Source organism: Fragaria vesca, linkage group LG6 (genome assembly GCF_000184155.1).
Source record: "Fragaria vesca subsp. vesca linkage group LG6, FraVesHawaii_1.0, whole genome shotgun sequence".
NCBI lineage: Eukaryota > Viridiplantae > Streptophyta > Magnoliopsida > Rosales > Rosaceae > Fragaria > Fragaria vesca.
This window is the reverse complement of record NC_020496.1, coordinates 32169860-32193436: the sequence shown is the minus strand read 5'-3', so window position 1 is coordinate 32193436 and position 23577 is coordinate 32169860. Positions and strand designations below refer to the sequence as shown.

Genomic DNA, 23577 nt, shown 5'->3' with positions numbered 1-23577 from the left:
AAGTGGGTGGAATGGGTTACGAGGTGTGAAAACAGTGTCCTATTCTTTCATAGTAAATGGGGAACCTAGAGGTCATCTTCTTCCTTCTTAGAGGCTTGAGACAAGGAGACTCCATATCCCCCTACATATTCTTATTGGCTGTGTTTGTTTACCCGGAGATAAATGCCGGATTTCATTAATTATCTCCTTTCTGGTTAGAAAATGTGTTTGGAGGTATGGATAGCTTCTAAGCAGATTTCTTGTATCCTATCAGACCTTCATATACTATCTTGTTGAGAAGGTGTTATATAATTTATCCACCTGGATACACGTGCTCGGAGCTTCTAATCACTCCTTCTCAATTCAAGGCTTCAAGCGGCAATCGAGATTGACGAGATTAGGGCTGTAACTTGAAAACCGATAACCGAAAAATAACTACACCAAAGCCGAACCATAACCGAAAAAAACTGAGGAAAAAAAAACCGCACCAAACCGCAAAAAAATAACCGACAACCGAAAGGTTTGGTGTGGTTTTGGTTTCGGATGTCTGGAAACCGAAACCGAACCGAAAAACCGATTATATATATTGTAAGGAAATTATATTATCTATAGATATATATTATTAATATACATAAAATTTTATGTAGAAACTTGGGCTTAAATGAAGCCCAAAAAAAAAAGGATGGCCTTGCGTTCTTAGTCTGTTCCAACATTACTACATTAGGGTAATATTAATTGCATACAATGTTATAGGAAATTGTGAACCAGATTTTGCACAATCTTATTAAGTGTATTGTTTGTGAAATCATGTGTCTCATGAAGGTTGTTTTTGCAGGTTTTTGGACTTTTGGTCATAGAACTTGCTGCTTTTGTTGCTGAAGTGATAATCTATCATCTATATGTTCATGTTGTTCTAGTTTTTCATTGCTTTTTTTTCTTTTCGAAAACTGTTATGTGGCATTGTGGGCTGCCCTTTTTCATTTTTTTCTTTTCTTTTCTTTTCGGAAACGGTTATGTAATATGAGACATTTCTACTTTCTACTTTTCTAGACTTGGTTTCTTTATAGAATAACCGAAAAAAACCTAATATAAACCAGAGAAAAACCAAACCGAACACAATTGGTTTATGAAAAAATAAGTGAAAAACCAAACCGAACCAAACCGAAAAAATAGATCGGTTTGGTGTTCGGTGTCACCTATTAACCGCACCATTCAAACCGATTAACAGCCCTAGACGAGATCGCCATCAAGACCGACGAGATCACCGTCAACGAGAAGACTCTTGACATGCTCACTACTCTCACTTGTGTCAAGATTGAGTCCATCAAACTGCAGGCTGCTCCGGTTGGGTACGGGCGCAGCGGCCAAGCCGGTATTGTCATATTGATCAGCGTCGTCTTCTCACCTCCGTGAGCACCACCGATATCATCTGCCCGAGCGCCGCCGTGAATGACTGGGTCGTCATGATCAGATCTGAAATTGTATGCGATTTTGGTCATATCATGAAAGTGAAGGATGGTTTTTGGACTAGAATCCTCAAAAATGGAAGATGTGTTCTGAGATTGAATCTGGCTTTTCTCGATGAAGGATGGTTTCTGAATGTTTTGTATATTTTTTCTTTTTCCATTTTCTTATCTTCTGGTTATCTTGTTCCTAATCCTGTCACCCAAACACAAGAGTGGTTTGCAGAGATGCAATCTTATATCCAATCTAGTCTAGTCAAATCTGGTTTAAAATCCTAATCCAATCTTGTCTACTCTACCAAACGTGGCCATTGTGTGCAGAGAGGTTATCACGTATGCTTACTGAAGCTGAAGTGGAGGTCGAATATATGGTGTTGTTATAGCTTCAGGAGCACCTTTATAAACTACTTGTTCTTTACAGATGATTCTTTCATTTTCATGAGGGTAGATACTGTAGAGTGTGGAAACATGAATGAAATTCTAAGGTAGTATAAAGAAGCTTCGGGGCAATGCGTCAACTTTCCGGAAAGTAGCATATGCTTCCCAAAGAATGTTGACCGAGCTGTTCAGGACCAATTAGCTGTTGTGTTAGGAATTGCACGAGTGGACAAGCATGATAAAAACCTGGGGCTCCAAACGGAGGTGAGTTATTCAAAAACTGAATCCTTTCAATTTATTATGGAGAAAACGAGAAACAAGATGAAGAATTGGAAGAATAAGACCCTAACCACACATTTGTTTCCAAGGACTATCTTACCCCGGCTTAATTTCCACAAGAGTCCTGCATTCTGTAAGCCTAGCTTAATTCCATAAGATGCGTGACCCATGTTTGGTGTTTTAGAGTTTGGACTAAAACACGAAGAAGAAAGAACAGAACACAAGAAAGTCAGAAGAAAGAAAAATTTGTATAACAAACTAATGATCAACAATCAACCCCAAACATATATTCAACATCTATCTAGAAAAACAGAAACCTAAACTCATCTCAATGTTGATCAAAACCATTTCTTAAACCTTGAAAAGAAAGAAAAAAGAAGAAGAAGAAGAACCACAAAGCAAAAACGTGAAATTGATATCAGATCTTACCAATTCAAGAGTCACCCATACGCCAAATCGATCATGCTTGGCAAATCAGAGATGGATTCACGATTGCAGATTACCAATTTGAGATGGAGTCGCGATCTGTAAATCCCCAATCTGATATGGAGTCGTGATTTGCAAACACCCAATCTGTGATGATTTGCAAAAACCCAATCTGAAACAGAATAAGGATTGGATCAGAGAAGAATTTGAAAGAAAAAAGGGAGAGATCGATGAGGCTGAGGCGAGAGAAAGAAAAGAAAGAAGTGATCAGCATCAAAACAGACGAGGCTTACACAAACCCACCAATTTTTGGGTCGCTGTGTAAGACGGTGTGCATGACGTTTTTGGGACTCTGTTAGCCCATTAAAGTCAGTCCCTGAAGCTGTCGAACATGAGTTTCTTCTTATTATGAGACTGTGTCCAGTCTCGACGCCCTCAATCCGGGGTACTAAATGTGCAGTAAGTGTAGCAGGGAAGGAGATTATGATTAAAGAGGTGGTGCAATCGGTTACAACATATGTTATGAGTTAGTCTTGAAATTCTGAAGCATATGTGTAAACTGTAAAGCCAACAAACTTGATTTAGTATGAAATCAAGCTGTTTTAAATTTACTATTACAAATATTATAATCTTCTGTCTCCAAAGACCCTCTCCAAGATGACCGTCGTTTGGAGGCAGATCAGAGCAGTCCTCAACACGAAGTCAAAAACGACCACCTGAATTGTTCCTGTCCAACCAGTCCTCACCATGAACCAACTGGACCAAAAACTCACCACAACGTCGATTCAAGAAGACCCAGTCGCCTCTCCGCTGCTGCTTGGTCCAGGCAATGTCGATGAGCCGGTGTCATAGTTGCCAACCTCACGAAACCTAGAATTTTAGGCTAATTTGGGATTGCTGTGGTTTTTTTGAAAAATTGTTTCTGCTATACTTAAAAATTGTTTCTGCTATACTGTGAATATAATCAGCTGTAAATTAAAACAGTATATTGTTTGGTAAATGATACTTTTAAAAGTGCTGCCAAGACATAAAATGTAATTTTTGTGTTTTTATTAACAGCATATTCTAAAAGCAACCTAAAGGCTGCTTCCAAAATCTGCTTCTATTGACCTGCGATTTCTTTAAAAAGCAGATTTTTTTTTATTTACCAAACACAGTAAAATGTAGAAGTTTAGATAAAAGCTGATTTTTTTAAAAGCGAAGCTGTACCAAACTAGGCTTTCGTCCTTTAAGGTGCTTTTGCGATAAACGAAGACCTCACAAAATATTTATGGCAAAGATGTGACGCCGTTAAAGCATTAAGATAACACATGACTAAATAATTCTGAATTTAACTGATGTCAACACTTTAGGCAGCATTTAACGATACCGCGACCTCTCTTTCTCTTTAATTCTAGGGTTAGGGTTTCAAGGCGCTCTCTCATCACCCATGGCAACGATCTACATGGCGAAGAAGTCTGTGGTAGCCTCTGTTGAGTCTGTGACGGCTAGTCTCATATCCAAACTCTCTCTGTGAAACCAGGTGGAGCCGGTAGACATGGGGAATCTCCGGTGTCCCAAGAGAGGCTTTGTAGCCCAAAATTTTTACCTTGTCGATCAACTGAACACCTCTCATGCAGCCGTATTCGACGCTATCAGGAGCTTTGTTCGCTCCATGTGGAGACTTTCAACCCTTGTGGAAGTTCAAGCAAGGGAAGATCGATACATGTTCACCTTCACCTTGGAAAGGGACGTCAACCGCATCAAGCGTGGCGGTCCTTGGGCTTACCAATGAGCTATGATTCTTCTCAATGATTATGATAGGTTTTTAGATATCATAGTTGTGCCCTTGGATTTGTTGGGATCTAGGTAGAAATTCAGGGTCTGCCGGCATCTTTATCCACCGTAGCGACGGCGAGGCTAGTGGCAGAGACAATAGGCATTGTACTTCAAGTCGATAATAGTGGCTTTCCAGCGCGATCTTGCGCGAGTTCGTGTCTCCCTCCCCCTGAATCAACCAGTTCGACTGGACACATGTGATTAGGGCTTCCCCTGATGATGTTCTTCTGGTGATCTACAAGTATGAGCGCCTCCTAGGCCGCTGTCGGACCTGTGCTATGATTAATCACAATGGTGAGGTATGTCCCTGGGAGGAGCCGTCAACGGTAAGCAAGCAAAGCATGCATTGACGTTAATACCACTGCCTCTAAATCTTGAGGAGATGCGTTTTACTATATCGAACAAGGATGACCTAAGGATCAAGAGGACTAGAAAATCTCCGAAGAAGTGTGGACGTCCACGTGGTAGCCGTAACAAGAAGAGAATCCTAATGGGGGACATATCAGACTCTATGGAACCAGGATCATTGACGTCAGCAGACGAAGACACCATCCTTGAAGCAGAGGCTGAGGATGAGTAATCACCTAGTTTGACCAGGAAAGACCCCTATCTATGCCACAATAGCTCCTCTTCCCTCCCAGTTCGATGAAAGGTACACCATTGGGCTCTGAGACCTCTAATCGGGTAAGGAAGTTGAGAGTCTTGGCATGGTAGGTTGTTCTTCTAATTCTTAGATGTAGGTTTTCAGATTAAGTTTTTGAACTTTGTTGGCTTGAGTGGTTTTCGTGCACTCTTGTTTGACTGTTTCAGTCACGATGATCTATGATCAATGAATGAAAATAATCTTTTTTTCATTTCAAAAAATAAAAATAAAAATAAAATAATTCAGAATTTAACTGAATTGTTTGCGGACATAACATGTGCATCATTAACTAAAAATGAAAGGAAACAAAAGAAAATTTGCCAACCCTCCCTTCTCTTTAAAAACCAGCCAGTAACACTCTAAGAAGTGAAGTTTTTTCTTTTATATAATAGATGTACAAAAAGGAACACCTCAAACGACAAAAACAGGAAAATTCTGCCATGAGAGCAGTGAGTGAGCCTGGATTCTTCAAAACCTGGAAAATCCCTGGTGTTCTCCTCTGGCTCCCATTTCTCTATCAATTTTGAATCTCAGGGTGAATTTGACTAAAATAGCCTTTGTTACTTAGTGGAGACTCTGCCAAAAGTGATTCATTCACAAGCATGACTGCATGTGTCACAGTCAAATGATATTCTGACACGACCACTAAATTACATATCTGTCCCTACGTCCTCACTCTTTGTAGCATTAACCTTTTCCCAACCCACCAAAAAAGTCACCAGCATTTCAACTCATGAAAATTAACATCCTTTCTTCCCCTTGTGACCAAAGCCTTGGTCACATTATTCACCAAAAACAAAAGAAAAACAGTTATTTGCAACAAATTGGGTGGAGGAAATGTGTTCTTCATCTTCATCCTACAATTTTGAAAATTATTTAAGAAGGTTATAGTAATTGATAAAATTGGGATACATTCAAGGTGTTGATAAATGAAAAAGGCAGCCCCACCTGCTATTTTGTAACTTACCTGCAGTCAAATAAGCCACCAATCTTAAATTCATCACTCTTCTTCTTCCTTTATGTTGTTTGATTTAAGCTTAAAAAAAATTTAAACCTCAAATTCAGCTTGTTCTTGTTTTGTTTTGAATTAACAAGCTTTAACCAGGTTTGGTTTTATTAATACGGGATGATCATAGATTGTCATCAACTGCACATTGATCCAATTTAATCTTAATTTATTTTCAAAAGTTCAGTAATCAAATTTAAAAAGAATAAAAGGATTTTACCGTTTTAATATAAAAACACAAAACATTATGGGGATTTGTGGCACTACAACCCTGCTACACTACCTCACTGCTCAGTAGAATTCAAACTCCACATCTCTCCTCGAGTTTCTCCACAACAATTCAAACTCAAACTCAAAAACCCATCTTCTACTTCTCCACTCTGCAACTCTGTTCTGTAAAAACCAGAACCCAAATGATCCAATAGTCCCTGCATTGCCAAAAATGCTTCTCATTTTCCTTGTTTTTCCTGCCGTCGTTTTGGGTCTCAACTCAGACGGGCTCTCCCTCTTAGCCCTCAAAGCCGCCATCGACACCGACCCAACTCGAGCCCTGGACTCGTGGTCTGAGTCCGACTCCTCCCCGTGTCACTGGCACGGCGTCGTTTGCACTCGGGACCGCGTCACAGAGCTGTTCCTCACCCAAAAGGGCTTCAACGGCTACCTCCCCTCCGAACTCGGCCGCCTCGACTGCCTCAAACGACTCAACCTCGCCCGTAACAACTTCTCCAAGCCCATCCCGGCCCACCTCTTCAACGCCACCACCCTCATTGCTCTCGACCTCTCGCACAACTCCCTCTCCGGCCCAGTCCCGGCCCAAATCCGACTCCTCAGGAATCTCCGGCACCTCGACTTGTCCTCCAATCTCCTCAACGGCTCCCTCCCGGAGTCTCTCACCGAGCTCGAAAGCCTCGCCGGGACGTTGAACCTGTCGTATAATTACTTCTCCGGTGGAGTTCCGGCTTCGTATGGCCGGCTTCCGGTTCTGGTTAGCTTGGACCTCCGGCATAATAATCTCACCGGAAAGTTGCCTCAGGTGGGCTCGCTGGTGAACCAAGGCCCGACTGCTTTCTCCGGGAACCCGAGACTGTGTGGGTTCCCGTTGGAGGTTCCTTGCCCGGAAGCCGAGAACCCGACGAAAACCGGACCCGACGAGGCCCAGAAGCCGCTCGACCCGAACCCCGATTTGCTCAATGGGGCGGAAGGGAAGGCCAAGCAGAGAGGTGGGTCGGTGACGGTGCCGATAATCTCCGGCGTTTCGCTGGTGATCGGAGCTGTCTCAGTCTCGGTGTGGCTGCTCCGGAAAAAGAGAACAACGGCCAAGGAGGGTAAAATGGGGAAGGACAAAGTTGAGAAGGAGGCGGCGGAGGATGAGGAGGGGCAGAAGGGTAAATTCGTAGTGATGGACGAGGGGTTTGGGTTGGAGCTGGAGGACTTGCTGAGGGCGTCGGCTTACGTGGTGGGGAAGAGCAGGAGTGGGATCGTCTACAGGGTGGTGGCCGGGAACGTGGGGAAGGGATTGAGTGTGAAGCCGTCGGTTGTGGCGGTTAGGCGGCTGAGCGAGGGTGATGCCACGTGGCGGTTCAAGGAGTTTGAGAGTGAGGTGGAGGCTATTGGGAAGGTGGTGCACCCCAATATCGTGAGGTTGAGAGCTTATTACTATGCGGATGACGAGAAGCTCTTGATTTCTGATTTCATTCGCAATGGAAGCTTGTACACTGCTCTACATGGTAACTCTCCTCTCATAGTTACTAACTCCTTTTCACTTGGTTACATCAAATTTTGCGCATTTACTAGGCACACTAAAATTACTGTGAAGAGTGCTAATGAAAATGATCAAGAATTATCAAATTGACAATGCAATGTGAGGGATTTAACTAGTGTTCATGCTAGTTTAACAAAAGTAAGCATTGTATTATAACTTGGTGGGCATTGTGGATATTGGATAATGGGTCACAGAACCATGAAATGAAATGATATTTTTGGGTCCCAAATTACTTAAAGCTTTTTAGGTACCACATGGAAGTATTGTAATCATTTCTATGTATGGTATATTGTTATATAGCCTTTGAGATGACATTTCATTTTTGTCTTTCCATAGGATATGAAATGACTACATTCACATGCACACAGTAGATTGTTTTCACTTTGTTCTTGTCATTTATAAAGATACCCGCACATTTAATTGCTTTTGGGCCATATGACAATGTCATGTACAATAAATATTCACAGGAAAGGTGAATGCTTGTTCCTAAGGTTTTTAACCTTCTTCTGATTCTTTTTACTATTTTTACTATTGTTTTGGATGATGATTTGATTATATACCGGTTGGTTCTATATAGATAAACTTGTTTTCTTCCAACAGTCTGTTTTGCTTCTGCACTGAAAATTCTGCAGCGTGTTTTGTCTCCGCTGGTTCAATAATAGCTTGACTGTGGTACATTTTGTGTCTTTTGCTTTGTTTTCATCCCCTAGTTAGATATGCATGTCACCCCCTATGCATTTCATCCCCTGCAGCGTGTTTTGTCTCCGCTGGTTCAATAATAGCTTGACTGTGGTACATTTTGTGTCTTTTGCTTTGTTTTCATCCCCTAGTTAGATATGCATGTCACCCCAACCATTTATTTCTCCTGCAAATGACACATTTATATCTTTGAACCCCTACACTCACTGTGGTCCTCATGATCTGTGTTTCTGCTGAATACTGAAACTATTTGAAATTCCATTATGGTGTCTCTCACGGATCACAAGTAGGCTGGTCCAGTGGAAGAACCGGAGCAATGTTTGTTATGTTATTATAATTATACATCTAGTGCACCTTAATTGCTTATTTTGAATTGTGATGCCGAGTCAAAATGGGGGGAAGAAATATGCTGTCTTTCTTTGTGTTAGAATCTCAATACTTTGCTGATCTATGCTCTCTTTTTTCTGTGTTGCATGACACGACACTCAGACTGCCAAAGATTTAGCTTAGTAATTTCTGGGTTTTGTTGGCAATGTAGTGTTGTTTTACATATTCTGGAAATCTCCGAAAACAGAAATCTCATGTATTCTAAGATTTGTATGTTTGTTTAATTTAATGCAGGGTGGGCATCCAATTCTACCACACCGTTACCATGGGCAGCCAGGTTAAAAATTGCTCAGGGGTCCGCTAGAGGTTTGACGTACATACACGAATACAGCCCGAGAAAGTTTGTTCACGGCAACATTAAATCAACAAAAATCCTTCTCAATGAGGAGCTCCAGCCTTACGTATCTGGTTTCGGATTGGCACGTCTTAACCTGGGGTCCTTGAAGTTTACTTCTTCAGCTTCCAGGAAACAGAGTTCAAGCCAAGCCAGTGCAACCTCTTGTTTTACTGTTTCAACTCACTCAACCATTTACTTGGCACCTGAGGCTCGAATTTCTGGCAGCAAGTTTACTCAGAAATGTGATGTGTACTCTTTTGGGATTGTGCTCATGGAGATTTTAACTGGTAAGCTACCAGATGAGGGGCCTGAAAACAGTGGGAAGGGACTAGAGAGTTTGGTGAGGAAAACGTTTAGAGAAGAACGACCCTTGTCCGAGATTATAGACCCTGCACTTCTGCAAGAGGTTTATGCAAAGAAGCAAGTTGTTGAAGCCTTTCACATTGCACTTAAGTGCACTGAACTCGATCCAGAACTGCGTCCTAGGATGAAAACAGTTTCAGACTGTCTTGATCGCATCAAATTGCAGCTTTAAGAAAACAGAGCTGACAACTCCTAATTGGTTATGGTGGTGAAAATGGTCTTGGATGTGTGCTTCATTTTTATGTCGACTGAACTGTGGTTGTAAGGAAATCCATTACCTTAATGGATTGGATGTACAATGTATAAACTGCTTCATTGTACTTTATGAGGATCTGTACAACGAATCAACAGGGGTTTCAGATGCATTCTTAGGACGACAGCAGTCTGATGGGATTAGAAGGAGAAGATTAATTTGGGCAGTTTTTTCTCTTCTTTAAGACATCTTCCCATCCAGTATTTTTAGGGGAACTTTATTTCTCATTGTGAGGTTGCAGTTGCAGCTTTTGCTGAGGTTGTAATCGTACTGTATCTGTTAAGTGGGAATAACAGCTTTGTAGTAATATGCGTTCAACCTCGTTTGTGATTGGATTCCTCATGAATTTAAATGAGTAAGCATGTAGAGGTTGAGTAAAGTCACAATTCCTTAACATATTCATCTCCTAGAATATGAATGTTGACATGTTGTTTAAAGTTGAGTACATGAATAATATGGTCCAGTGATAGTTGGGTTTGCGTACTGGTATTGTCTCAAACATACTAGGATTTGATGCATTGAAGTTTTGCAGAGACATCTATCAACAGAAGATCTTCCCATCATCCAAATTTCGTAACCGAAGAGAAAAACACTCGCATGCCAAAGATCCCACATTCCATAAATGCTTCGAAATTCGATTATTCAATGCCTGTCCACAGTAGTAAAGTTGGCCATTGTTACTTCATAGCCGTAAACTCGTAAGGACTATTGAGAGGAGAAGAAATTACATGTTCCCCATTCCCAACCTTAGCTAATTTGTTCATTTAAGATAAAAGAAAAAAAAAAAAAAAAACCTTTAGGCTAGTTTGTTTACACTTCATTGGGCCACATTGACTGGGCTTTGTAAAATAGGTATGGCCCAAGATAGAAATTTACTACGTTTTGGTCCTTGTTGGGCATGCTCGGGCACAGGAAGGAAAAGATGATCACAGTACTTTAGTGCGGTGTTATCTGGCATCAAGGGTTTTCCCAAAAGACAAGTTGGTTAAGGACTAAACAATCGTTCTTTTCCTCCTCTAGTTTGTTCTCTTCTAGGGGCTGCCATAACACTTGTCCTATGAGAAAAAGATGGGGTGTCAATGAGCCAAATCTTAGTGAATACCAATGTGATCAACCTCGGCTCAGTTGCTCTTTATTGATCAGGTGTAAATCATTAATCATGTAATTTAGGAGAACATGAACATAATCCACCCTCAATCGCCGACTACGTAAAATTCGTAATTTCGTAATTTCGTGAGGAAATTCGTAATTTCATGCTTGTTTCTAAATGTGGCTCCGTCCTTGCTGAGTCTAGGTCTGCTAAGTGCTAACGGTAACAATTAGTGTCCCCGAAACAAGATTGATTGCCAAAACTGCAGATATGACTCGAATCTAGAAAATATATGACTCGAATCTTACGGATTCGCCAAAATAGAAAATCGCCTCAACAACAGATAATCAAATTGGGGTTTCGAAGCTTGTTTGGGGTCCCACTATACTTGCCGCAATTGCAGAAGTCTGCTTATTATTAAACATTTGGCTTTCTAGATTTGCGTGGCTGTGCTTTTTTCTACAAGTTTAAAAAAAGAAGGGAAACTCAATGTAGGGTCACGTGTCCCTGTTTGGCTCTGCACAAGCACTTCTCTTATTGAGTGGCCTTGAATTTGGAGATAATTGACTTTTTTATATGGTTTACTTTATGATTAGGAGAGGAGGTACCCACGAGAGAGTCGAAGGGGACCACGAAATAACTTGATTAGGAAAATTGATAGCTTGCTTGATGCCTTGATAATATGCGAGAGTCCGTGGTTCCACAAGAGCACCGGTACTTATTCCGTCAAACAAGGCTTTAGTATCTTTCTAGATCAAATTCACGAAAACAATAATGTAGTTATTATCGACCATCAAGTTTAGATACATTTTTTCTAGTAGCATAGTCTTTTCTTAATAAATAAAATGTTGTGAGCTTGACTCACGAAGTTATAATATATAAGTTGTTTACCTGATAAAAAAAAAGGTCTAAAAATATGGAGAATTTTCATATATACCCAATTTTAAAGAGTGGTTTTAAATAAAACCAACATAATATTCTTATTTGATAGACATCTAAAATGTATAAATTATGATAAATATTATGTTCTATTTTTTCTAAATTTTACACAATTATCACCGTTCAACTATAACATATTAATATAATAAATAAACTTAATTGATGCTGTCTTAAATATCTTGATTATGAGTTTTTCTTCTAACACTAACATTTTTCAATCAATTTGCAAAAATCATGTAGTTTTCTTTATTTTTATGAAAAAATCTAGATTAAAGGAACTCATTCTCTAATCTATACATAAGTTAAAATATAATATGAATAAAATATATAATCTAAACACTAAACCCTAAACCCTAAACCCTAAACCCTAAACCCTATACCCTGAACCTATACCCTAACTCTATGACCTAAACCATATACCTTAACCTTATACCATAAATTCTTTTTAAGTATATTATCATATCATACCCTACTTAATAGGTACATTAGAAACATAAGTAGTAGAGTGTAAAATGTTTTCTCGATTAGGATGAGAAATGATATAATAATGTACCTAAAAAGAAGAAAAGTTAATCAAAGAACAAGAACGTGTACCTTACAAATAGATATTTTTCGACTATGTAGAGAGACACCAAATGTGAGCTTAGGAATGAAAAGTATAATCCTATTACAAATGACATACTTCTGTATATAGCATATATATATACACTCAAGTTTGTAATAACAAGGTAAGAAATTAAAGAATGTAATTGATTATGACAAAGTTAACTCAAACTAAATTTTAGCTAGTATTTGAGTTTCAAATTGATGCTAAAATTGAGAAATATACTAAATTTAGATTTCTACTGTCTGAAGGGCAAATTAGAGAAACTGAAAAATGAAGAAAACTATTAATTATAGACATTTGCTCTATATGGTATGTTTACTTATGTGGAGTGGGTGTAAATAATAAAAAAAATGTAATGGGTTTATCTTAAAAGAGGTCTAGTATTTTGAGTTTTTATTCTAATTTTCTCAAAAATTATGTTATGATCTTCATATAGACCTACACAACTTCTAGTATAGCATGAGGCTAGAAAATTTTCATGTGATACGAACATAAAGCCCTAAATCTAACGAGAGGATACATCAATGAGAGAATCATTAGAATGTACATCGAAAGTCATCCAAAAATCTCACAAATCACACACAAATTCCCAAATCCCAAAACCAAACCTGAATCCCGAATCACACCACAAATAAATTGTTGCATACATCAAAATCATAATTCCCGAATCCTTGAATCTCAAAAACCAAACCTCCAACATGGCACACCAAATCAACTACCACCGCACCATGCCGATCTCCATGCAAACCAAATTCATATGCAAACTCAAAATGTCCGCTATGTGGAGTATTAGGTCATAGCAAGCAACGTTGCTTTGAAACAATTGGGTACCCCAGATTGGTGGGATTTCATCATGAAACCCCGAAAGAATCAAGCAAAAACTGTCATAACCACTACAGAGGAAGACCAACCATCCAATGCCTCCAATGTCACACAGTCAGGTATGAGTGGTAAGGTATCTATGAATAGGTCCTAGATTATTGATACAGGAGCATCAGATCACATGTGTAATGATCCTAGCCTCTTGAAAAAATTAAAACCCTCCTCTCAAAATATTGTTTCTACCGCTTATGGTACTCCAACTCCGGTTACCGGAGAAGGCTCTATTGTCCTATCAAACACATTAACCCTTGATTCTGTATTAGTCGTCCCTTCATTGTCATACAATCTTCTCTTAGTTGGCCAAATCATTCAAGAATTATCATGTATTGTCACCTTTTATCCGTTTTTCTGTGTATTTCAGGACATTTTGATGTGGCGGATTTTGGGTAATGGAGTGAGAAAAGGGAAATTGTACTACCTAGATCTGACAGAGACAGGAGAGAAACATATGCAGTCTTTGGGTCAAGCTAATCAAGTCAATAGAGCTGAGAGTGCTAAGAAAGATGTGTGGCTTTGGCACCGCAAGTTGGGTCATCTAAACTTCGGTTATCTTAAAAAGTTGCAACCGCAATTATTTTCGGATGTCGACTATTCAGATTTTCATTGCGACATATGTGAACTGGCCAAAAGCCACCGTATTTCATATTCACCAAGCTTAAATAAAAGTCTTGTTCCATTTATGAAGATTCACTCTAATGTGTGGGGTCCTGCAGAAATTCCTTCTCTCTCTGGTGCTCGGTATTTTTTTACGTTTATTGATGATTGTACCCGTACGACTTGGGTGTCTTTATTGAAGAACAAGAGCGATGTTTATTCTAGATTCAAAGAATTTCACAAGATGGTGTCCACACAGTATCAACAAATTGTTCGAGTTTTCCAGTCTGACAATGGTGGAGAATATATTAATGGTCCTATGCAAGAGTTTATGAAGTTACATGGAATTCGACATCAGACTTCAAATACTTATACTCCTCAGCAAAATGGATTGGCAGAGAGGAAAAATCGGCAGTTGCTTGAAGTTGTCTGTGCCTCTTTGTTTGACATGAATGTACCTGTAGAATATTGGGGAGAAGCTGTGACATCTACTGCCCACCTCATTAATCGTACCCCTTCTCGGATTATTGATGTGAAAACCCTCTACAACAGCTTCAGAATCTTCTCTCGGTTCCTTCGTTGCCTAACTTGGAGCCTCGTGTATTTGGATGTACAGTGTATGTTCATATTCAAAAACAACAACGGAGTAAGCTTGATCCTTGTGCAAGGAAGCGTATCTTTGTGGGTTATGCAGATTTTCAGAAGGGATATAGATGTTATGATCCTTTTACAGACACCATGCATATATCCCTTGATGTTTCTTTTCGTGAATCTGAGCCTTACTACTCAGGGGGAGTATCAGAGTCTTCCCTTAAGGGGGAGAGAGCATATGAAGGGAATTCCCAAAATTTATTTGAATTAGAAGAATTAAAAGAATTGGAGTAGGAGGAAACAAAAATCATGAAAACAACGTCGTACAGCAGCAGACCAACATTGACCAAAACAGTGGGCCTCGCGTCGTAGTGGCTGATGGTGTGCCACGTGTCGAACAACAGCGGATCTCCTCTGATGCAATAGAATGTGAGCCGAGTGAGCCGAGCTGTGAGCCAAACGGAGTGGAAGCCGAGCCACAATTTCAGCTTGGGTCACGTGTCTGCGTTGATCCAGTTTTGGGGAGTGAAGCTGTGCCACATGTCGTGCACAAAGAGGTTGGCACGACTGACGAAGAAGAGATTGTCAGACTAGAAAAGGCAGGCACGCAGATAGGGCCACGTGTCGCTCATGGATCGGCTAATTCAAACCGACAAGAACCACAATTTTCAACTGATTCGACCACTTGCTCTTCGGATACTTTTCCCTTTTCTACACCATCAACCGAAGAATCTGCTGCAAATGTCCCTTCTCAGGTATCTTTAAATTCAAACCAATTATCTGGGGTAGATAATATTGTAACTAGGAAGTCACAGAGGGTTACCAAGGGTATTCCAAAGAAACAATATGAACCAGACATCAAAGCCAAAGCTAAATATCCTATAGCTAATTACATGTCTAACCATAGGTTGGCTGGATCATATGCTCTTGTCATTAATCAATTATCCAATGTTTCTATTTCTAGTACTATACAGGATGCAATGGCGGATCCTAAGTGGACTCAAGCAATGAATGAAGAACTATAAGCCTTGCAAAAGAACTCGACCTGGGATGTTATTCATAAACCTATTGGAAAGAAGACCGTTGGATGCCGTTGGGTATTTACGGTTAAACTTAAAGCCGATGGGAGCATTGACAGGTATAAAGCCAGATTAGTTGTCAAAGGATACACCCAACGTTATGGGATTGATTATGAAGAAAAGTTTGCGCCTGTAGAAAAGATCAACACTGTTTGAATCTTGATTTCACTTGCGGCAACTAAAGATTGGCCTCTACGATAGTTTGATGTGAAGAATGCTTTCCTCAATGGAAACTTAGAAGAAGAGGTGTGTATGGACATGCCCCCAGGAGTCAAATGTAGATCTTGAGATGTTGGAAAGGTTTGTAAGTTGAAGAAGTCTTTGTATGGTTTGAAGCAGTCTCCTAGAGATTGGTTTGAAAGATTCTCCAAATCAATGAAGACATTTGGTTATCGACAAAGCAACTTAGATCACACTTTGTTCATCAAACGTAGTCAGGGGAAGATCATCGCTCTGATTGTGTATGTTGATAATATGATTGTTACAGGAGACGACCCAAATGAAGACATTTGGTTATCGACAAAGCAACTCAGATCACACTTTGTTCATCAAACGTAGTTAGGGGAAGATCATCGCTCTGATTGTGTATGTTGATAATATGATTGTTACAAGAGACGACCCAAAGGAGATGGAGGCTCTACAGAAGTACCTTTCAAAGGGGTTTGAGATGAAGGACCTTAGACAGTTGAAGTATTTTCTCGGAATTGAAGTTGCAAGGCCAAAGATGGGGATTTCTTTATCCCAGCGAAAGTATGTACTTGACTTGTTAGCTGAGATCGGAATGCTTGACTGCAAGCCTGTTGAGACACCAATTGAGATGAATCACAACCTTGCCATCTATCCGAATCAAGTTCCAACTGATAAAAGAAGGTACCAACGTCTAGTAGGGAGACTTATTTATCTTTCTCATACTAGACCTGATATTGCTTATGCTGTGAGTGTGGTTAGTCGATTTATGCATTGTCCCAGCGAAGATCATATGGATGTAGTGTATCGTATTCTAAAGTATCTTAAGATGACACCTGGAAAAGGCTTGTTATTTGAAAAGAAGGGTGAATCGGAAGTTGTAGGGTACACAGATGCTGATTGGGCTGATGATAAGACTGACAGATGGTCTACATCTAGGTATTTTACATTTGTTGGAGGAAACCTTGTAACTTGGTGTAGTAAGAAACAAAAAGTCGTTGCAAGATCAAGTGCTGAAGCAGAGTTTCGAGGTATGGCACATGGAGTTTGTGAGATGCTATGGATTCGTAATGTATTGAAAGAATTTGGTTTCAACTCAAGAAACCCATGGACTTGCATTGTGATAGCACGTCTGCTATTGAAATTGCTCATAATCCTGTTCAGCTTGATCGGCATTTCATTAAGGAAAACTTGGACAAGAAAATCATTTGTTTCCCTTTTGTGTATACGGAAGATCAATTAGCAGATGTTTTCACAAAAGTAGTGTCAAGGAAAGTGTTTGACAACTCGGTTGGCAAGTTGGGCATGATCGATATCTATGCACCAACTTGAGGGGGAGTGTAGAATATTTTGAATATATTTACTTTTCTTGTATGTATATGTTAAATATTATATATAGGTGTATGAAATATTTTCCTATTAGCACTACAATTGTATCTCTATATAAACCTCTTATATGGAGAAGAATAATACATTGAAGCATACCAAACCATATTGAATCTTTATTTTCTACTCATTTATCATCTAAGTATACATTATTATTGTTCTTGGACTTGCGACGTATGTGTATTAGATCATTAAGTTGAAAATATCTTTCTCAATTGGATCTAAATATAGTGGAACCAATTACCTTAGACACGCAACAGAGATCGATCGAGACATGGATTACAAGTGATGGGCAATACATTGATTCATACATGGTGGATAAAGATATATAGTGATGCATATAGGTGATTCTAGGTATTAGATTCCATTCGACAAAGTATCTTATCATATCATATCTCTAGGTACAATGACACATACATTTAGCAAAATCAATAGTAACCCGAATATAATGACATAACATTCTTCATTCTTGCTTGCCTTTTTGTTGGTCTATCACCCAACCCAAACAGCCTTGAATGTGGGTTTTCCTCACTCAAATCATGGCCGTGAAGTCTAACCCTAGGATTTTGAGCTCATTGCGCTTCATATATATGGCAATATTCACGACTGCTAGTTTATACTTCATGTCCCCTCTCTAGTGGCGGATCTAGGATATGAACATGGGTGGGTTTCAAATTTGGTCGAAGGCTAAAAAAATATTTCAAATACAACCATGCAAAACGTAGGAACTTAAGTAAACATTAATAAGTCTTCAAAAAAGAAGTAGGCGTGAATACGTAACAACTTTTAGTAGAAGAAATTTCTAAAATTCAAAGACAAATTTGAAAACTCAACAAAATTTTCCCTAAAAGTTTGGATTTTTTTAGATTTAATATGGAGAAGACTAAAAAACTAGAAGAAAGAGCGATTAATGAACTAAAGAACTAAGAAACTGAAGAATAAAGACGAAATCACGTATAAAAAAGAAAAGAGATACACAGCTAGTCGGGAAGTTGGGTGAGTTTGACTGAACAAACATATATATATATAAAACATAATATACCTAGGATTTTTTGTAACTCTAAAAAACTTGGTTGGGCTTGAGTCCTACCAACCCTAGCTTTGGCTCCGCCCCTGCCCCTCTCTCCCCCAGGTTCTTCACCACGAATTGTGCTAGCTGTCGGTCGTGTTAGAAGCTTCATCGCTGCTTGGCTCGGAGGAGGCTTTCGTGGGTTGCAGATTACAGTCACGACTGCAGTCATGTCACTAGTTTTATTTCCTAAACTTAGCTCGCATGTTGTATGTTCGACTTCTTGGGGTTTCTGTAATATTATTGTCATGTTTATTAATAAAAGGATCATTTCTACTAAATTAATCTTGCTTTGTTTAATTGGTCGACCCAAATAGAAATACAAATATGCAACCTGTTTGAACGACCATTAGAACGAAAGAATATATTGTTTCTGCTAATGAGGTGATGTAGGAATAACCGAAAAAGTTCTAGCTTCGTTTCATGTCTGTTCTGATCTGGTCTTTCTATAATTGCTCTGAATGGAATCTCTCTCCCATTTGGTAAGAGGTTAATTCTTGTTCGACATAAAAATGTCTGAGATATCCTAAAGGAAAGAGATATGAATAGTTAGTTCATGTCTACAGAACAAGTGAAGGGAGATGCATGCCACAAACCAACAGAGGTTGTTTATATTTGGAATGGCGGCGCCTGCGTTTTTAGAGGCAAAAGCGGAAACTGAAAACGACGGAGAGAAGGGGTTCGAATCGGATGCCGTTTTATATGCGTGTGTCTGTGAATCTGGTGCTCACGGGACTTGTTACGACGTCATGTCGTCATTCCAGTCACTGTCCTTTTTAGGATTATGCCTTATCCAATGATTCCAATCCCCTCACTACCCCTTACACAGTTACACGTCCTTTTTACACAGCCAAATCAGAAAATAAAATCTACTGAAAAATCAGAAAATAAGATCGTCTAAAGAAATAAGGAAATAAATAGAAACAATTTTGCAAATTTTATGAAGTAATTGGAAATATATTCTTTTTTTATTTTTTTAAATGAATATATTTCCAATACATTTCACAAATAGGTAATACCTAGGATTCTCAATACACTTCACAACTCATATTCATTACCAGGCGCGGAGCCAGACTTTGCTTGGTAGAGCTCGAGATTTTGATATTAAATATTTTAGCGTGTGCATCACAGTAATAAAAGAAACTTTAGTAGGCTTGGTTTGATGCAAGCACTAGCAACAACCTCACCTGGGTTTGATTCCCAGAATCCCAGTCTCAACAGTCTTTGTTTTGGTATTTGTTATGATTGAATTTTTATCTTAACCTCTATTTTGTCATATAAATAGTTCCCAAAAAAAATTTCTTTCTAACGATTGCTTAAATGGTAGATTTGGATGAGTTTTTATTATTGCATCTCAATAAATAAATTGTATATATAATATATTTTAGTTAAATATTTTAGATTGCCGTTAAATTTTCTTATTGTTTCAATCAACCAAAAAAATAAAAATTCGAGCCCACCCAAGTATTAAATCCTAGATCCGCCACTGTTCATTACCTATTTGATGTTGAGCAATACTTCTCTTAGAGCATCTCCCACCATAAGCCAAATTTAGCTTAGAAAACGAGAATATTCTTTGAAATCTTTTTTTAGCTTACCAAACTCTTCCACCATAAGCTAAATCCTTAGCTAAATTAATAACATTTTGGCTTTTAGCATCTCTCATAGTAGGCTAAATTCTTAGCCAAATTTAACCTATAAAACAAGAATATTTTGTGGAATCTTTTTTTAGCTTACCAGAGTCTCCCACCGTAAGCTAAATTCTTAGCCAAATTTATAGCCTTTTGGCCTTAAAAAACACTTCCACCATAAGCTAAATCCAAAGGTAAAGCCATTTATTTTTCTTTTCTCATATATTTATTTAAATCAATAATTACTCATAAAAAAAATATTATATAAATATATTTGATATGGAGCTCATATGAAAGATCTCGTCGAGATCTTCGCGATGATTGTGAGTAACGAATTTTTAATTTTGATGATAGTGTAAATTAAAAAGAGAAATGTAAAGTTGAATAAAATAACATTTAATTTTAGCTTACAAACTTCATAAGCCAAATTTGGCTTACCAAATAGCTTAAACCAAATTTTTTATCTTGGAAAATGTAATTTAGCTTATGGTGGGAGTAAACATAGGCTAAATTTGGCTTTTTAACCTATGGTGGGAGTCCATCTCCCACCATAAGCTAAAACCTAAGGTAAATCCTAGATCCGCCACTGTTCATTACCTATTTGATGTTGAGCAATACTTCTCTTAGAGCATCTCCCACCATAAGCCAAATTTAGTTTAGAAAACGAGAATATTCTTTGAAATCTTTTTTTAGCTTACCAAACTCTCTCACCATAAGCTAAATCCTTAGTTAAATTAATAACATTTTGGCTTTTAGAAAGACTCCCACCATAAGCTAAAACCTAAGATAAAGCCATTAATTTTTCTTTTCTCATATATTTGTTTAAATCAATAATTAATCATAAAAAAATATTATATAAATATATTCGATATGGAGCTCATATGAAAGATCTCGTCGAGATCTTCGCGATGGTTGTTAGTAACGAATTTTTAATTTTGTGATAGTGTAAATTAAAAAGAGAAATGTAAAGTTGAATAAAATAACATTTAATTTTAGCTTACAAACTTCATAAGCCAAATTTGGCTTACCAAATAGCTCAAACCAAATTTTTATCTTGGAAAATGTAATTTGGCTTATGGTGAGAGTAAACATAGGCTAAATTTGGCTTTTTAGCTTGTGATGGGAGATTGTCTCATACTTGGTTCTCTCTTCTTTCTCCTGCCAATGACATAATAACCTTCCATTTAAAGTATAAATATTCACGTCACATCATTAGCTGGACTTTATGTCTATTTAATGATGATATATATTTACAAAATTATGGAAAAATATATTCAAGACCAAATTTTCCGAATAAGGCTAGGGTGTGTTAATGCATGTGATGCATCAACTTTATTCTCAAGTTGTAAAATAAGTTCTCAAAGTAGTAATATTAGTCCTCAAAGTTGTAACATGAGTCCTTGAAGTTGTAAGAAAAAATTAGTAACAACATTAGTCTTCATCTGTCATCAAAGTTGTAATATGAGTCCTAAAAGTTGTAACAACTTTTTTTTAAAATCATTTTGAAGACTCAATTACCATTTTAAACACACATTTTACCACTTTAATGACTCATTATGACTAATGTTGTAGCTAAAAAATTTTACAGCTTTAAGAACTCATATTACAACTTCGAAGACTAATATTACTAGTTTGAGGACTCAATTTACAAAGTTGATACATCACATTATTCACATGTATTAACACATTATAGAATTTTCCAAACTTTCCTGACTCATCTCTTCCCTCAACTCATTTAAGGATTGTGACAAATACATAACTTTTTCTTCTTTTGTTTAATTTGTAGGCGGCATTTGATCTTTGACATCAATTATAGTTGTATATATTGCGATATTTGACGACTGCGCTAATTAGTTGAGGACATAGCCCATATGCTCTATAAACATGCCTAACTTAACCTAATTAGTCGTTTACCAGTCCATGGCTAGTCCATGGCGATGCATGATGCATGCATAGTTCTTGCGACTGAGGCACATATTTTTTCTTTAAAGTCCGCTACACATTTTGAGTTTTTCTTAAATTTCATTCTTAATTTTAGTTCTCCGGTACATATTATGATTCTCATATGAACAGAAATAAATAGGGTATAAAAGCCTCTCTAATAAGGACCCTTAAGTTGAGGACTAGTTGAACACTTTTCGTCTTATCTCACTTTTCGATCTTATATTCATATCTTGACCGTTCAGTTTATAGGTATTTATGAGTAGATCATTTCTGCAAATTTTCAGCCATATTGAAAATCGTTAAAACATTCATAAGTGTGATTTACCAGTTATAAACTTGAACGGTTCATGTTTGATAGATTTGGTTCGTCTATTAGTTTAATTTAGTTTGTTACCTTAACGATTACCGATTTGGCTGAAAATTTGTAGGGTTGATCTATACATATAAACCTAAAAACCGAACGAATAAGATGTCAAAATGTGATCGAAAAATAGGTCTTTTAAACCATAAACTGAAAAGTCTTCAACTTAAGGGTCTTCACTGTAAGGACTCTGTCAGAGTATAATAAAAAAAAAAAAGGAAAGCGAAAACAAATAAGAGGTAAAAAAGGACTAAGTGGGCAATTTAGGAAACGAAGCAAAATGGGGAAACTTTACGTGCGGCGACTGAGACCAGATTGCTATCTTCTGTACTTTCGTTTCATTGGCCCGCAACCCGAACTTAACTTTATTTACAAATTTACCAAACCAAACGAAGAAGAAGCAGAAGATAAATATTGCTTCCTCTCTCTTTCCCTCTGTTCATTACCCCTAAGATCTTCCTTGCTTTCGGTGCTCTCAAAAGCCAATCTTCTGCTTCTCAAAAGCCAGCCGACCTCTCTCTTTCTCTCTGCTTCCCAACCACCTCCGTATCTCTTCCTTCTCTCTCTCTCTCTCTCTCTCTCTCTCTCTCTCTCTCTCTCTCTCTACTACTACTACTACTACTACTACTACTACTACTACTACTACTACTACTACTACTACTACTACTACTACTACTACTACTACTACTACTACTACGTACGTACTACTACTCTCTCTCTCTCTCTCTCTCTCTCTCTCTCTCTCTCTCTCTCTCTCTCTCTCTCTCTCTCTCTCTCTCTCTCCTAACTTACTCTCTTCTCCACTCGATTTTGTCTCAATATATTCTCAATCGAACTGAGAAACATAAAACCTGCCACCCTCTCTCTCAATTAGGGCTGGATTTGATTAGTATTCTGGAACAGGTTGTTCGAATGAGGGTTTCTAGGCTTCTTTGATTCACTGAATTTGATTAGGGTCATATTCGATTATGTTCTGGGACTAGGTCTTCTATTTGGGGGTATCTAGGCTTCTTGGATTTAGTGAGTTAACTTTGTGGATCCTTTATTCAGGTGCCTCATCAAGTGAGGAATTTCTTGAAGTTGAGAGCAGCGAAACCATCGGCAATGTCAAAGCCAAGATCCAAGTAGGTGTTTCGCACTATGCCAAAATATTCATCAGACGACAGTCCAGGACGACAGTCCAGGTCTGTCGTCTGACAGTTTTTTTTATGTCGTCTGAGGTTGTGTCGTGTGATTGACCTCAGACGACAGTTTTCCACCGTCGTCTGATATCTGTTCAGACGACATATCTTATGTCGTCTGGAAGAAGCTGAATCTGGAAGGTTTCAAAAAAATATGTCGTGTTAATGGATTACATACAACATATAAATGTCGACTGAAGCCAGAATAAGGAAGAAATTAATGATGTTTACGTCCTGTTATATT

The 23577-nt window shown here is 38.3% G+C and overlaps 3 protein-coding genes and 1 non-coding gene across 5 annotated transcripts; 3 read left to right on the top strand and 1 right to left on the bottom strand.

The window, feature by feature from the left end:
• Window positions 1–1606: 1606 nt before the first annotated feature.
• Window positions 1607–3254, bottom strand: LOC101297465. 2 transcript variants are annotated; one of them, XR_185058.1, is made up of 3 exons: window positions 2829–3254; window positions 2529–2697; window positions 1607–2291 (listed from the first exon to the last, which is right to left on the bottom strand). It is a non-coding gene; the product is annotated as an uncharacterized LOC101297465 (transcript). The 2 variants fall into 2 exon arrangements; XR_185057.1 differs by having other exon boundaries at window positions 1607–2697.
• A 3180-nt stretch (window positions 3255–6434) lies between these two features.
• Window positions 6435–9712, top strand: LOC101304214 (probable inactive leucine-rich repeat receptor-like protein kinase At1g66830-like). Its single transcript, XM_004306110.1, has 2 exons — window positions 6435–7719; window positions 9075–9712. The coding sequence occupies exons 1-2, from the start codon at window positions 6435–6437 to the stop codon at window positions 9710–9712; spliced, it is 1923 nt and encodes a 640-aa protein (XP_004306158.1).
• A 4437-nt stretch (window positions 9713–14149) lies between these two features.
• On the top strand, window positions 14150–15521 carry LOC101303929. Its single transcript, XM_004306109.1, has 2 exons — window positions 14150–14475; window positions 14768–15521. The coding sequence occupies exons 1-2, from the start codon at window positions 14150–14152 to the stop codon at window positions 15519–15521; spliced, it is 1080 nt and encodes a 359-aa protein (XP_004306157.1).
• Window positions 15522–16203: 682 nt separating this feature from the next.
• LOC101303638 (uncharacterized mitochondrial protein AtMg00810-like) lies at window positions 16204–23390 on the top strand. The gene is made up of 2 exons (XM_004306108.1): window positions 16204–16792; window positions 23203–23390. Exons 1-2 carry the CDS (start codon window positions 16204–16206, stop codon window positions 23388–23390), a joined length of 777 nt encoding a protein of 258 aa, XP_004306156.1.
• Window positions 23391–23577: the final 187 nt, after the last annotated feature.

Bases quoted from the DNA above. Each gene is read 5' to 3' on its own strand.
- LOC101304214 (XM_004306110.1), top strand. From the start codon at position 6,435: ATGCTTCTCATTTTCCTTGTTTTTCCTGCCGTCGTTTTGGGTCTCAAC. The intron at 7,720-9,074 runs GTAACTCTCCTC...AATTTAATGCAG, and splicing joins CTTGTACACTGCTCTACATG to GGTGGGCATCCAATTCTACC.
- LOC101303929 (XM_004306109.1), top strand. From the start codon at position 14,150: ATGGTGTCCACACAGTATCAACAAATTGTTCGAGTTTTCCAGTCTGAC. The intron at 14,476-14,767 runs GTTCCTTCGTTG...TATTTGAATTAG, and splicing joins AGCTTCAGAATCTTCTCTCG to AAGAATTAAAAGAATTGGAG.
- LOC101303638 (XM_004306108.1), top strand. From the start codon at position 16,204: ATGGAGGCTCTACAGAAGTACCTTTCAAAGGGGTTTGAGATGAAGGAC. The intron at 16,793-23,202 runs GTATGGCACATG...TCCTTTATTCAG, and splicing joins TGCTGAAGCAGAGTTTCGAG to GTGCCTCATCAAGTGAGGAA.